Source organism: Phyllobates terribilis, unplaced genomic scaffold (genome assembly GCF_046119375.1).
Source record: "Phyllobates terribilis strain yellow unplaced genomic scaffold, ASM4611937v1 Scaffold_85__1_contigs__length_6476398, whole genome shotgun sequence".
Classification (NCBI taxonomy): domain Eukaryota; kingdom Metazoa; phylum Chordata; class Amphibia; order Anura; family Dendrobatidae; genus Phyllobates; species Phyllobates terribilis.
Window position 1 is genome coordinate 1,925,910 of NW_027362845.1, and position 16,407 is coordinate 1,942,316.

At 47.6% G+C, this 16,407-nt stretch overlaps 1 protein-coding gene across 1 annotated transcript in view; it reads right to left on the bottom strand.

Moving 5' to 3' along the window:
* LOC141197660 (uncharacterized) overlaps positions 1-15,289 on the bottom strand; it is a 32,234-nt gene extending 16,945 nt beyond the window's left edge. Inside the window, exons 1-2 of the mRNA XM_073662742.1 lie at positions 15,216-15,289; positions 15,035-15,132 (exon numbers count right to left, since the gene is read on the bottom strand). Of these exons, the coding sequence (XP_073518843.1) occupies positions 15,035-15,132; positions 15,216-15,249 (132 nt within the window). The 5' untranslated portion in view covers positions 15,250-15,289. The remainder of the gene's footprint in view (positions 1-15,034; positions 15,133-15,215) is intronic.
* Between the last annotated feature and the right edge of the window lie 1,118 nt (positions 15,290-16,407).

The window sequence follows — 16,407 nt, forward strand, 5'->3', positions numbered from 1 at the left end:
CCTTAAATCAGAGTTATGTCACATGCTTCACAGGAACTGAAGCAAAGTGGAAGAAAAAAATAAACATTTAACTTTTTTCACATAAATTTTACTTCAGACCCAAATTTATTTTATTTTCACAAGGCTAATAATAAAAAATGGACCACAAAATGTGTTGTGCAATTTCTGCTGAGCATGCGGATATCCCATATGTGGGGGAAAACCACTGTTTAGGCGCACCGCAGGGTTCGGAAGGGAAGGAGCATTGTTTGACTTTTTGAAAGCAAAAATGGCTGTAAATAAGACCGGACACCATGTTGCGTTTGAAGAGCCCTTGATGTGACTAAAGAGTGGAAACCCCCCCCATAAGTCCCCCCATTTTGGAAACTACACCCCTCATGGAATGTATCTAGATATGTGGTGATCACATTGAACCCCCAGCTGCTTCACAGAAGTTTAGAGCGCAGAGCAGTGAAGATAAAAAATTCAACTTTTTCAAGAAACATTTAATTTTAGCCCCAAATTTCTTTGTTTTCACAAGGGTAACAGAAGAAATTGAAGCCCAAAATTTGTTGTTCAATCTCTCGAGTACGCTGATATCCCGTATATAGAGGAAAACTATTGTTTGGGCGCATGGCAGGGCTCAGAAAGGAAGGAGTGACGTTTTGGAACGCAGACTTTGATGGAATGGTCTGCGGGTGTCATTTCGCATTTGGAGAGCCCCTGATGTGCCTAAACAGTGGAAAAGCCCAAAAAGTGACCCCATTTTGGAAACTACACCCCTCAATGATTTTATCTATGGGTACAGTGAGCATTTTGAACACACAAATACTACACATAATTTGATAACATTAGGTCGTCATATGGAAAATTTAAATTTTTTTCACGAAAATATTGTTTTAGCCCCAAATCTGTAATTTTCATGATGGATAATAGTTGAAAATGGATCCCAAAATTTGTTACATAATTTATTCCGAATGCGATGATAGCGCATATGTGGTTAAAAACTTCTGTTTGGGCACATGGCAGGGCTAGGAAAGGAAAGAGTGCTATTTATCTGGAATAAATTGAGAATGCCAAGTCGCATTTGGAGAGCCCCTGACATGCAAAAATAGCAGAAACCCCCCTGAGGTGACCCCATATTTGAAAATTTACTGCCTAAGGAATTAATCTAGGGGTGTAGTGAGTGTTTTGAACTCATAGGTGCCTCACAGAATTTTATAACACTGAAACATGGAAATGACATTTTAGTGGTAAAAATAGAATTATTGTATTTGCTGCAAATTTTCAGGTACACAAGGGTTAATAGGTGAAAATGGACCCCATAATTTATCGCACAATTTCTTCCGAACACGGTGAGCCCCATATGTCATCAGAAATTGCTTTTAGGCCACGCGTCAGAGCTGAGAAGGAAGGAGCACTATTTGGAATTTGGAGCACAGATTTTGCTAGAATAGTTTGCGGGCGACATTTGCTTAGCTCTGAATGTGTCAGAACAGCAAAAAAACAACAAAAGTAACCCCATTGTAGAAAATGCACCTCTCAATGAATTCATCTACGGCTGCAGTGACTATTTTGTAACATCCATGTCAGGCTTTTTCTGGAGAACTGCAAATCTGCCAGTTTAATGCCCACACATTGTGCCCCCATACAGTGTAGTGCCCCCATATATTGTAGCGCCCTCATGTAGCATAGGCGTCTCTGCCCCCTGCCAGGCAGAGACGCCATCCCCCTTACTGCCGCGGTCCTGCTCCAGCGTCTTCTGGTCTCCCTGCAGCTGCAGCTGGTGCACGCAGCTTCCCTGGCTCTGTGCTTAGGGCGCGCGCGCGCTCCCTCCCTCTTAAAGGGGCCGCGCGCGCCGTCCTAAAAAGTCCCCGGCCAATCACCGGAGTGCTTTCCCTATAAGAGGCACCTCCTCCAATATGGAGGTGCCCATGCAAGGTTGTTGCTTTGTGATTCTTACTTTGCTTCAGCCCCCAGGTCCTCTGCAAGTCAGTCCTGTCTGAAAGTCTGATCTTCTGCTCAGTCCGCTAGCCTGACTTCTCTTCTGCCCGACAGTCTGTCTACAGTCCAGTCCACCTGTCTATGGGCTCTGCCCGCCTGCTTACCTGGAAGCATCTGCCTGTTACTTTCCGTGCCTGCCAGCCCGCTTACCTGGAAGCACCTGCCTGTTACCTGCCGTGCCTGCCCGCTTACCTGGAAGTACCAGCCAGCTACCTGTTGTGCCGCCAGCTTGCCTACCCGGAACACTCGCCTATCTGCCTAATCAGCCTGCTTGTCTACCCGCACCACCCGTCAGCCTGCCAGGCGAAGTTCATCCACTGTACCAGTCAGTTCCTGCCTTCTGACCCGTGAGAGTCACCTGCTCTCATACACGGTCGGTCCCAGAGTGGCACCTGAAGGAGGGGCATTTGGATTTGGGAGAGCAGAATCCAATGGATTTTAATCGAGGGGGAAGAGAGTCATGTCACTTTTCAGAGTTTCTTCTACAAGTAACGTGGGAACCCCCTATTAGTTCCAGTGACAGATGATGGACCTCAGTGGGGCTGGATTTGTGCGGGATAAATTAGAGGTTTTTATTGGTAACATTTTGGGACACATCATATATTTTTTGATCACTTCCAGAATAAGGCTGGGATCACAAACTTGTGCTCAACGCTGAGCACTTACCGTGGGATCTCCATGTAAATTCCACAAATGTGATTCAGACGAAACCCTTAATAGACCCACCCACCATAACGAGGCAGATGGAGACACTTTGCACTCCGTTTGGCATTTGCTCCGGTGGTATCCATCTTTTTAGGCGTGCACAGATCTGTGGTCGCCCACACTTGTGCGCTAAAAAGATGCCTAAAATAATGGGAGACCACTGGTACAGAGACCAGTCCAAAGTGACTCCATCGGTCTCATAAGTGAGTAGTTCCGTCCGGGGTTTTGTCTGAATCTCGGTTTTGGGTAATTTGCATGGAAATCTCGACATAAGGTCTCAGTGGAGAGCGCAGGATAAATATGAGTTGAGCCTTATTCTGATTTTTGTAAGGTAGAATGAACAAAGAGAGCAGTACAAGAATAGTTCATATTTTTATTTTTGCACCGTTTTCCGTTTGGTATAAGTGATTAGGTGGATTTATTCTTTTGGTCGGTGCAATTACAGCGACACCAGATTTATATATATATTTTTTTTTTCAAGGTTTTGCTGCTATCACACAGTAAAAATGCATTTTTATAAAAACAATTTTTTTTTTGTTGCCATATTCTGAGAACTGTAACTTTTTTATTTTTTGGCAAACAGAGCTGTATAACGGCTTATTGTTTGTGGGACGAGTTTCAGATTTTTTCTGGTACCATTTTGCACATATTTTTTGATCGCTTTTTATGCAGATTTCTCAGACATAAAATGAACAAAAAACAGCAATACAGTAATTTTTTCTTTATTTTTTGCACCATTCGCTGTGCAGTAAAAGTGATTAGACTGATTTGTTCGGTACGATTACAGCAATACCAGATTTATGTTTTTTGTGCTTTGTTATTTTTACAGACTAAAAATAATATTTTACAAAAATGAATTTGTTTTGGCATCGCCATATTCTGAGAGATGAAACTTTATTTTTTTTGCCGAATGAGCTATATTAGGGCTATTAGCTATATTAGGGCTTGTTTTTTTGCAGTTTGGTGTTTTCAGTTTTACAATTTTTTTTACATAACTTTTTGATCGCTAGTCAGTATGATCAATAAGCGATGTTTTGGTGTGAATTTATATTTTTTTTTACGGTGTCCGCGAAACAGAATAAATAACATGCCAGTTTTATAGAGCGGGTCATTCCGGACGCAGCAATAACAATTGTGTGTACTTTTTTTTGTTTATTTTTGTTGTATGACAATTGCTGCGTTTTAAATGGCGAAGCGGCTTTTCGTGATTTGTGTGCGTTTTTTTTCGTGTTTTTTTACATATTTAATTTCACTGTTTTTCACTGTGGAACATGTATAATTTTTATTTTTTATCACTGATCTCACACACTGCAGTGCATGAGAATACTTAGGTTATAGCTAGATCTCACAGGCCACTGTACCCTGGGGTCATCACATGAAGTCAGGGTACCATGGTAACAATCGGGACCAGTAATTCTCATTGCGGGGGTCCGATGGTTACAAAGGGGGTCTTGTGACTCCCTAGTAACAATTTAAATACTGCTGTCGCGATTGACAGCGTTATTTAAGGGGTTCATCGGCCCCAATAACGTCCGGGGACGATACTGCAGGGTGTCAGCTGTCATAATGCTGTTAATGAGCTGACTGCACAGTGTTAGTTCAGTCACGTCCATAACAACTTTATTATACGCCATTATCCTATATATATCGACGTAGATAGAAATCACAGGTCCCACAGGAATAGCTGTACTTGGGCCCCCAACCTCAAAAGAGCAAAAAATATTTATTATAATAATATATATATTAATATAATATTATATATATATATATATATATATATATATATATATATATATATATATATATATATATATATATATATATATAATTACAGTTGTGCTCAGAATGGATATTGGTTGGTTGAAACAATTTATTGTCAAACTACTGTGTTTTCTCTTTTCAAATCTTAAATGACAACCAAAAACATCCAAATGACTCTGATCAAAAGCTCACATACCCCATTTCTTAATACTGTGTATTGCCCCCTCTAACATCATTGACAGCTTGAAGTCTTTTGTGGTAGTTGTGGATGAGGTTCTTTATTTTCTCAGATGGTAAAGCTGCCCATTCTTCTTGGCAAAAAGCCTCCAGTTCCTGTAAATTCCTGGGCTGTCTAGCATGAACTGCGCGCTTGATATCTCCCCAGAGTGGCTCAATGATATTGAGGTCAGGAGACTGAGATGGCCACTCCAGAACCTTCACTTTGTTCTGCTGTAGCCAATGGCAGGTCAACTTGGCCTTGTGTTTTGGAATGTTGTCATGTTGGAACATCCAAGTACGTCCATGCGCAGCTTCCAGTGAGATGAGTGAAAATTTGCCTCCAGTATTTGCTGATAACGTGCTGCATTCATCTTTCCTTCAACTTTTACCAAGTTTCTTGTGCCTTTGTAGCTCACACATCCCCAAAACATCAGCGATCCACCTCCGTGCTTTACAGTAGGAATGGTGCTTGTCAGGGAAATATTAATGTCAGGGACATATTAACAGAATATTAGCAATTGGGAAATGCGAGAAATTTTCTGCTGGACCCTACACAAAGGGGCCTGGGGACCTGAGGAAAAGGCTGAAATGGATGGGAAAGTGATGAAACAGAATGGGAAGAGCCTGGAGAATATGCCTGCATTTCTGACTCACAAATGGTTTCTGGGAATAAGTTTGTTGCAGTATTACGTCACTTTTACAGACACACAAGAAGAACAACCAAACCTAACCTATATTACATTTAACAGGCCAAAAAGGTTAAGAAACAGTTTTTCCTGCACAATCACTTGTATATAAGGCTAATAAACCTGATAAGCCAAAAAAATATCCCTTTTAGCCTTTGTTCACACATACTGTTGTGGCTTTTTCCGCCTTTTACAATTGGGAGGGCCCTGACTTATACATTTTGTAGGTCCCTCTGTCATACATCATTGTTAGTTCGATATTCTCCAGCACTTTACAAGCACAGCTAGAACGCACCAGTAGGTGCCCCCTCACAAGAATGGGTTGGAGAAGCTTCTCCAAATGGCTCAGAGATTTTGATTGTCAATATTCCCAAGATTATATAGGAAGAGAAGACTTCTTGATACTGTATTACTTGGTCCAGTGCAGAATGTGCATCGTATTTCCAAAAATTACTCCTGGGGGCTGTGTTATAGGTGCAGGGAGATTACTTGACAAGGTCCTCCCTTGTCAAACATTATCTACGATGGAGTACTGTAGTAGTTTTGGCCCTCAATTCATGTTTTCAGAGGGCCATCAGTCGGTCATCAACAAGTCAGTGTAAATTTCTATTGAATATGTATCCCCTATCTCAGTCACAATGTGGCACAACCTGTGACAAGGGCCTCCAATGACAAATATTAGTTTGGTTAGACCACTGTACATTCCAGATTTGTTCACTGCACAATGTGCATAGGGTTTGTAAAAATTAGCCCTATGGGCTGAGTCATGGTTGACGCAGGAACCACCATCCCAAGGGCCTCCAATCACAAATAGTAGTTAGGCTGGAGTAGGAATACTGTCCTGATTTGTCCACTGCACAATCTGCATAGGGTTTGTAAAAATTAGCCCTATGGGTTGAGTCATGGTTGACGCAGGAAGCCACCATCCCAAGGGCCTCCAATCACAAATAGTAGTTAGGCTGGAGTAGGAATACTGTCCTGGTTTGTCCACTGCACAATGTGCATAGGGTTTGAAAAAATTAGCCCTATGGGCTGAGTCATGGTTGACGAAGGAAGGAATCTGTTTTTTATGGGAAGGGGGTGACGTTAACAGCAGTAGCATGAATCTGCATTTTTGGTGAAGGTAGGTTGGCTTGCTGTCATCTGGAGGGATTACAAACTGTGGAGATATCCAGTCCTTGTTGAATTTAATCAGAGTAAGTCTCTCTGCATTTTTCGTGGAGAGGCGTGTGCGCCTATCAGTGATGATTACCCCAGCGGAACTGAAAACACGCTCAGACACCACACTAGCAGCCGGGCAGGCCAGCATCTCCAAGGCATATAAGGTGAGGTCGGTTCAAGTGTTCAGTTTAGACACCTAATAATTAATGGGAACTGAAAGGACGCACGTATGGTCACTTAAGTAACCCTTGACCATGTTCTGCAACTTATCCCTCCTTGGCATTGTTACAGGCACAGATAGCCCTTGCTGTTGTGCTGGTTTACTGAAAATAGCCCAATTTGGGCACATTTTCCTCCACCTCCATTGGAGCTGGTGTTCGTCTCTCTCCCCATTATCCCTTGGTGTAGAAAAGAGCTGGTACCTCTGCCACCAGCATTGTCTGAGGGTGGTGTTTTCAGCAACTGATCTACAACGGCCCTCTTAAACGATTCCATTGTAAAACTCTTTGGTGACTCCAAAAGGAGAGAAGGAAATTTCTCCTTGTACCGTGGATCGAGAAAGGTGGCCAAGCAGTATAGGTTGTTGGATAAAATATGTATCACAATAGGGTCTTGCCACAGACACTTACACATCAACTGTGCCATGTGGGCTGTAGCATCGGCGTCTCTGCCCCTAGCTAGGCAGAGACGCCGTCTCTCTAACCTCCCCGCTCCTGGCGCGGCGTCCTCTAGCACTTCTCTCCCCGCTGCTTCCGGCACGCGCTCCTTCCCTGGCTGTGTGCTTAGGGCGCGCGCGCTCCTCCTCTCTTAAAGGGACCGCGCTCGCCGTCCTAAGGAGTCCCTGGCCAATTGCCGGAGGACCTCCCATATATAAGGCACCTCCTCCAAAATGGAGGTGCCTGAGCAAAGTTGTTTGCACTGTGTCTGATCTGTGCTTCAGCCCTCAAGTCCCGCTGCTAGCCTGACTTCTCGTCCTGCCTGCCAGCCTATTATCTGCCCGTGACATGCCAGCCTGCTCACCTGGAGCGCTCACCTGTTACCTGCCGGTTACCTGCCTTGGCTATCTCTCCGCTCACCTGGGAGCATCCGCCTGCCTTGTCTGTCAGACCGCTCACCTGGAAGCGCCCACCAGTTACCTGCCAATTACCTGCCTCGTCTGTCTGCCCGCTCACCTGGGAGCGCCCACCTGTTACCTGCCGGTTACCTGCCTCGTCTGTCTGCCGGCTCACCTGGGAGCACCCACCAGTTACCTGCCAGTTACCCGCCTCGTCTGTCTGCCCGCTCACCTGGGAGCACCTGCCTGTTTCCTGCCAGCCTGCCTGGAGACCCTGCCGTCACTTGCTCTGACCACCTTCCTGGTAAACCTAAAGACTGCTACTTGCTCTGCTTTCTCGAACTGTGACCACCTGTCTGCTACCAGAGACTTCCGCCTGCTTGCCGTGTCCATCCGCCATACCGGTCAGTCCCAGCCATCTGACCCATGGGAGCCACCTGCTCTCTTACAAGGTCGTCCCCAGAGTAGCACCTGGTCCCTCAGCCCGGATCCTCCCTGGTCACGGTGTCGTTAGCTGCCGTACGACCAGGGTCGGTTCGGGTGGATACTTAGTCATGCCCCTCTGGGTCCCTCCTTGCACCTCGGCACAGAGGTTCCACCACCCGGACCCGTAACTGTTTGCTCGGGCCATGGAACCCAGTGGCACCCAAGCTCCCTCGCTCTCTGACCTATACCAGGAAGTCTCCCGTCAGAGATCCCAGCAGGAGTCCATCCTGAACCACCTGCGGAATGTCAACTCCCGCCTGGACACACTGACTGCTCCACCTGCAACCACCGCAAGTCGCACGACTCGCACCCCGGCAGCGCCGCTGCCCACCAATACCATGGCATCCTGCCCCGGACCCCGGCTTTCTGCACCTCCTCGTTTCGGAGGCGACCCCGCTCAAGCTCGGGGCTTCATAAACCAGTGCACCCTGCACTTTGAACTCTTGGCTCACCAGTTTATCTCCGACCGGGCCAAAGTGGCATTCATCATGTCCCATCTCACTGGGGAGGCACTGGCATGGCTTAATCCCCTGTGGGAGAGAGGGGACCCCCTGGTGTCCGACCTGTCGTCTTTCCTCACTGCTTTCCGGAGAGTCTTCGATGAACCGGGATGAAAGACCTCATCTGCCTCCGCTCTGCTACGTCTCCGCCAAGGGAGTCTCACCGTGGGCCAATATGCCATATGGTTCCGCACCCTCGCTTCTGAGCTTGCCTGGGATAACGAGGCCTTGGTGTCTGTCTTCTGGGAGGGTCTTTCCGGTCGGATTAAAGATGAGCTCGCCGGTCGGGACATTCCTATCACCCTGGATGACCTGGTGTCGCTGGCTACCCGGATTGATATCCGGTTTCAAAAACACACCAAAGAGACCACCCGTGAGAGAAGGTTTCCCCGCCTAGCTCCTACTTTCCAGAGACCTGTCTCCTCTTCTGTCACTCCCCGGGCTCACTCACCCGAGCCCATGCAGATCGACCAGACCAAGATGGTCAAATCTCGCCAAGACTCGCCGAGCCGAGGGGAGCTGTTTCTATTGTGGCAGTAAGGAGCACCTGATCCGTTCCTGCCCGGAGAGGACGAGAAACTCCAGTGTCTAGGACCGCTCGGAGAGGTCGCCCTAGACAAAAGTAAGTCCTCTCCAACCCTGACTTTGTCTGTATCTATCTCCTGGGGAGAGAACCGTCACTTTGAACTCGCCCACCTGGATTCTGGATCCGCTGGAAACCTCATCTCCCAATCCCTGGTTGAGAAATACCGTATTCCCACCAAGTCTCTGGCTGAACCTTTGTCAGTCGCTTCCGTGGAAGGAAGACTCCTTCCGGTGACCATCCTGCTCGTCACGGAACCCATAACCCTGCAGGTGGGAATGCTGAACTCTGAGGTAATCTCCTTCCATGTGTTGCCCAGACTCTCCCACTCCCTATTGCTAGGTCTACCTTGGCTCCAGACACATGAACCCGTGTTGAACTGGCATTCCGGTGAAGTACTCCGGTGGGGGCCGCTCTGCCATAAGACCTGCCTGGTTCCGGTTCGTCCTCCACCTACCCCAGCTAATTTACCCGGTCTTCCGGCTCCTTACTGGCCCTATGCTGGAGTCTTCGGTAAAAAGGAAGCAGAGACATTGCCACCTCATAGGCCATATGATTGCCCGATCGACCTGGTACCTGGCGCCACTCCACCCCGTGGGCGTATTTATCCGTGGTCTGCGGCTGAAACCCGGGCCATGTCTGAGTACATAGAGGAGAATCTGGCCAGGGGATTCATCCGGAAGTCTACTTCCCTGGCTGGAGCCGGATTCTTCTTTGTCAAAAAAAAGGATGGCTCGCTACGCCCCTGTATTGACTATAGAGGACTCAATCAGATCACGGTTAAAAATAAATACCCCCTTCCGCTCATCTCTGAGTTATTTGATCGCCTTAAAGGCGCCAGGACCTGCCTTGGCTATCTCTCCGCTCACCTGGGAGCATCCGCCTGCCTTGTCTGTCAGACCGCTCACCTGGGAGCGCCCACCAGTTACCTGCCAATTACCTGCCTCGTCTGTCTGCCCGCTCACCTGGGAGCGCCCACCTGTTACCTGCCGGTTACCTGCCTCATCTGTCTGCCGGCTCACCTGGGAGCACCCACCAGTTACCTGCCAGTTACCCGCCTCGTCTGTCTGCCCGCTCACCTGGGAGCACCTGCCTGTTTCCTGCCAGCCTGCCTGGAGACCCTGCCGTCACTTGCTCTGACCACCTTCCTGGTAAACCTAAAGACTGCTACTTGCTCTGCTTTCTCGAACTGTGACCACCTGTCTGCTACCAGAGACTTCCGCCTGCTTGCCGTGTCCATCCGCCATACCGGTCATTCCCAGCCATCTGACCCGTGGGAGCCACCTGCTCTCTTACAAGGTCGTCCCCAGAGTAGCACCTGGTCCCTCAGCCCGGATCCTCCCTGGTCACAGTGTCGTTAGCTGCGGTACTACCAGGGTCGGTTCGGGTGGATACTTAGTCACGCCCCTCTGGGTCCCTCCTTGCACCTCGGCACAGAGGTTCCACCACCCGGACCCGTAACATGGGCCAAGCTGCAAAAAGGCAAATGTTCCGTGTCCCCAACAGTAGAAAAAGTACCCATTCTCTCCTCACGCTGACTCGCCTCCTCCTCCACCTCCACCTCCTCTCCAGCCCATCCAGCCTGGACAGACATGAAGCTTGGGTTGGGTGTCCCCTCTGTAGCATTACGAGCCCCCTCGGTAGCACAGAAAAACAAGTCCTCTCCCTCCTCATCTTCCTCCTCATCACCCATTGTTGCCTCAGAATATTGAGTGGGCTGGGTAGTAACACCCATTGGGAAATCTGGCTCCATACCAACATGCTGGGCACTCAAAGCTTCCTCTTTGAGATTATGCAGTGATTGTTTCAAGAGACACAGCAGCGGGATGGTTATACTGATAATAGCCTGATCACCGCTCACGAGGTGTGTGCAGTACTCAAAGTTGAAGAGGAAGCGAGACTGGCAATCGATGGGCTTAGACCCAAAAAGTCGCCAGGTCTGGATGGCTTAACATCCGAGTTCTTTAGGACCTTAAAGGACTCTTTAGTCCCTCTCTTGACTCAGGTGTTTAATGAGTGTCTCTCCTTGGGCACTCTGCCGAGATCATTAAGGAGGTCAGCTTTGATCATTTTGTCGAAGTGTAAGGATCCGTCATGCATTGAGAATTGGCGTCCCATAGCACCTCTCAATGTGAGCAGGAAGATTTTGGCTAAGATACTTTTCAACAGGCTGGTGAAGTTTGCACCCCGGCTCCTTTAGAAGGCTCAGCACTGTTGCGTTCCTGGCTGTAGCACTTTTACTGTTGTTCTTTTTGTCCGAGAGGCCATGGAGCAAGGCAGGGCAGGCCTTTGGAAGGGGTTCTTGCTGACCATGGATCAGGCAAAAGCATTTGATAGGGTTAACCATGAGTACCTCTGGTCCACTCTTGAGGTATGGTCTGCCTGGAGGGTTTGTGGACTGGCTTAAGACCTTGTATGCAGGGGCTGAGACTTTCCCTCTGGTAAATGGGTGGATAGGACAACCTTTCAGGGTAGGATCTGGTGTCCGTCAGGGCTGTCCTCTTAGCCCTTTGCTTTACGCCTTTGCAGTTGATTCCTTTCTCAGAAGGATCGATTGTGGATCGTTGGCAGGGGTGCGGATGGGCAGGACGGCGCCGGAGGCTATCCGGAGGGTAGTGGCCTACGCGGACGATGTCACAGTCTTTGTTTCTTCGCAAGAGGAGGCAATAGTGGTGATGTCAGAAGTGGAGCGCTACTCGGAGACATCCGGGTCCAAGGTCAACCAGGATAAGTGTGAAAGTCTCTGGCTGGGAGGCGGAGAAGCGGGGTTTGATCTTCCGGACACCCTCCCTGAACCCCAAGAACACGCCAAAGTTCTGGGCACCGAATTCAGCCAGGGTGATTACCTCATGAAAAACTGGGAAGGCAGAATCAAAGGTGTCGCCCAAAGAGTGGACCAATGGAAGGGTTGGTCTTTGACCCTGAGGGAAAGGGTTGGCCTGTGCAAAGCTTTCCTGCTCCCCTTGCTAATCTACCTGGGCAGCATCTTTGTCTTGTCAGAGCCTCTTTGTACACGGGTCTACAGTCTGTTCTTTCAGATGTTATGGGGGAATAGACTGAACCTAGTCAAGCGGGAGGTCAATTACCGCACGAGGAGACTAGGCTGGTTGGATATGGTGAGCTCCGTGGTGTTCCTAGTGAACACCTTCTTGAACGTTAACATGGCAAACCTCTAGATGGAGAGGGCTCCTCTGTGGGTATTATCCTGCAAGGGATGGTTTCAGCCTTTCTTCCAGGAATGGGAGACAGGGGGAAGATTGATGGATCTTCGCACACCGCATGGGCATCTCCAGGCTTATGTTACCCCGGTTCTGAAAATGATCCAGATCCACCGGTGGGGTCTGGGAATGTCGGAGGTGAGGTCCCTCCCGAGGAAACTCCTCGATAGGAGGGTCTTGCTTTCTCATTTTCAGAGTCCATTGGTCCTCAAGGACTGCCCAAGTCGGGATCTGAAGGTTGGGTTGAGTTTGTTAAATACTAGCAGGATCCCCAGGAAGTACTGGGACTTGACTTGGCGCTGCCCCCGTGAGGCTTGTGCTAACATGCTGGAAAGCATGAAGCACTTCTTGCTTTATTGTCCCTTTAATACAGAGGTGTACAACAGGGTGGGAGTTTCCATTGGTTACTCTGTCCTATGCCGGGCGGGCCTATGGAGCGTTCGGAGACCTTGGGAGAAGGGACCGAACCATTTCAGTGGTCAGGTATTTCACGTGGAATGCACAAGTTTTAGTTTCGATGCAGAGTAAAATCCTCAGTTTAGATGAAGTTTGGAGGAACATCCTAGGTGACCTGGTGAATGTAAGTTCTCTGGAGTATAAAAGACTGGGTGCCCGGAGGGAGGCCCGTCTCTGGAGGGGCTTTTCCTTCAGGGTGCCTTAGTCCGGTAGTACTCCTATATCCTGGTGGTGGGCTGATGTCTTCCCACCCTAGATTTTTGTTTTGTATTTATGTCTCCTGAATAGAAGGTTTTCAAGCATCGAACTTGAGCCTTGGATGGTGAGTATGTAGGTTGCCTTTGCCCTGGCCTCTGCTCAACTTGGTATGGCAGATGATACAGACTACAATGTTTTTCTCTGAAGGACTTTCAGGAAAAAAATTCCACACAGCAGCTGAACGCCCCCTTGCCCCGACTTGGCGCACAGCGAGGGTGCTCTTGGGAACAGTTGACCCAGTTCTCACTCTGGGCAAACCATGAGCGCTTGGTGCCTGTGTTGGTGCTACATATCCATCTTCCTCTGTGTTGCTGTCATGGCTATGCATGCCAACGGTCCAGGTCGAATCAGTAGACTCATCATCAACCACCTCGTCTTCCATCTAATCCTCCTTCCCAGTTGACATTGTAGGCTGACTTGATAGCAACTGTGTCTCATCATTAGCCTCCACCTCTGGAGACAAAAAATGACGTTCCGCCAAGTGGCTTTCTTCTGGCCGTAGGTCCTCAAATATTTGAGCATGAACCCATGCCACCTTCTCTTGTCCCTCTTCAATGCTGCACAGTGATAGTCCAGAGCCATCCAAAGGATACGTACCAAACAGATCCTCGGAGTGGCCAAGCTTGGGGTCATATGTCTCCTGTGACTGATAATGGCTGGAGGAAGGAGAACCAGCTTCAGGATTGGATGGGCCAGTCTTCTGTGTATCCACAGTAGACTGTGTGGTCGTGGAAGATTTGTTGCTTCTTGATAAATGCGTAGAGGCCTTGTCTGCTATCCACGACAGAATCTGCTCTCACTCTTCTGGCTTCCACACACGTTTACGTTCCAGACCGGGAAATTTTTCCAGGAACATAGTGAATGCATCAAGCTTCTTCTAACCTGACACAGAGTGCCTTCTCGCGCACCACTGAAAACACCACGTCCACGTCCCTTAACAACAGGCTTTTTTTGGCATTTTGGGTTTTGTTGACAGATTTTCAGATGTTGATGGCACAAGCCAAGCTAGCTGTCACAGCCAAAATAGTGGTGAAAATGGCCTGGTGCATGCTTTGTAGCAGGCAGTAGGAAATGTTTGGACTACTGCTTTGTGTAAGGCACAAAACGCTTTTTTAAGTGGACTAATATGGACAGAAGGCAGGCACTGACCCCTAAAATAGCCAGGAAAATAGACCGGTTCTAAAAAAAAAAGGCAGCACAAAATGCTACTTCTGTGTGTGCTGGAAAAACATTGCTTTGCTTCTTACAAGAGCTGTTTTAATATGGACACTGGAAGAACACTACCTAATACACTCCCTACCTAATACATAATCTCTCCCTCCTTGTACTCTGACTTTGTTGTGTGTCTTCAGCTCTGAAAAGAGCTATTTTTTGATGGTATTATGGAGCTAGTGAGCGGCTCCTTTAAACACAGAACTAGTATACACGGCAGGTAGCCCTTAAAAGGACTTTTGTTTTATCAAGAGGCCTAAACACTCTCCCTAGCTGCTGAGCAATCTCTCCCTATGCTTATAGAATGCAGGCTCCAGACGCAATGTGCACAAAATGGCGGCAGCATGGTTTAAATAGACCCTATGACGCTGGGCGGCCAGCCAATCACAGTAATGCCACAACCAAGATGTCTGCGGCATTACTGTGATTGGTTATGAAGCCCAGCATGTTTAGTGGCTGCAAAGGAGGCGCCAAAATGGCAGGGTGGGACAACCGAATATAGCGAAGCGAGCACACAAATACTCGCAATATAACTAGTAAACCGAATACCGTACTATCCGTGCGAATAGTAACGAATACACTCGCTCATCACAATCAGCTCTAATCCAGCCATCTTCACCATTCTCATTATACAAATATAAACCATATAATTCTGGTGGATAAATCAAGACCGAACACAAGACCGAACACAAGACCTTCACAGCCGTATACACATCACAGGAGAGATCTCATGACACCTTCTCTCCATCTACCTGATGATCCTGAGGAATATTGGGATCTTCTTGTTTACAGTCCTGTGGAAGAAGAGGATGTAGACATCTCTCTGGTGTTGTCCTCTTACTGGATAGATCTAGAGGAAGCACATACAGGGACTGAATTCATTCTTTACATATAGACAATTATAGGCCGTGTGTATTCAGTCCTGTCTATTACCTGGTGATGTGAGGGGCTGGGGAACCTCCATCATGATGTCCTTGTACAGATCTTTGTGTCCTTCTAAATACTCCCACTCCGTCATGGAGAAATATATAGCGACATCCTGACGCCTTATAGCAACCTGAAACATGCAATGATACAGTCATCCCCCTGATCCCTTCATAGCGTTACTGTATAATGTCCCAGCATTCCCAGCAGTGTCACCTCTCCAGTCAGCAGCTCAATCATCTTGTAGGCGAGTTCTAGGATCTTCTGGTCATTGATGTCCTCATGTATCAGGGGGTGAGGTGGAGGCCCCGTGATTGGGCTCAGGGGTCTTCCCCATCCCTCAGACACAGGGTCCTGACAGCGCTCACTAGAGGTCTTCTTCACTACTGTGTAATCCTGGTTATGGAGAGACACATTAATAAATCTCATTACAGACATTTCCAGAGTCCTCACCTCTCCAGTTCTGTCCATCTGTTATTCCCATAGATAAGAATGATGTAATGTGACGTCATCAGAATCTCTTACCTCTCCAGTAAGCCGGAAGAGGATCTCTAGGGTGAGGTGCAATATTTTCTCAGCCATCTTGTCTGTGTCCATATGCATCTTTGATGGGTAAATCAGGAAAATTCTCTTTAACAGATCTTCACTGAGAGGATCTGATATTGTAGAGATCTGAATGAGAAGTTGAGCAGATGTAACGTCATAAAAACCCTGTGTAATAATACAATTACTGGAGATAATAAGGGAAACATTTGAGGAGATTTATGTTTTACAGTATTTAGTTTTCTTCTTTACAGCTACTAATAAAACCTATATATTTTAGGCTATAGACAGCAAGCAGTTTCTTCCTCAGAATCTGCAAGTGAATACTTTTCTCATAGACTCATCTTCCTTATTGCTAATTCTCGTCTCATTTACTGACACTGGAATCGGCATTAGCAATACAGCAGGAGATATTCATTACACGTGACATGAGAAATAACTACTTCATGATGAAGACGAAATCTTCATCTTCTACTACGGCTCTAGAAACGTATTTGGCCAGAGTCCGTCACTGACTACATCACCACCGGCCGTCTATATGTTTCCCGTCTTCACCGGACTGTCATCTTCTATCATGCTAGATCTCAGGTCTGATTCACACTCAGAAGTTTAAGGCATTTATAAAAGCTTGTTTGTAAGAACACAAAGACAGGAGTTA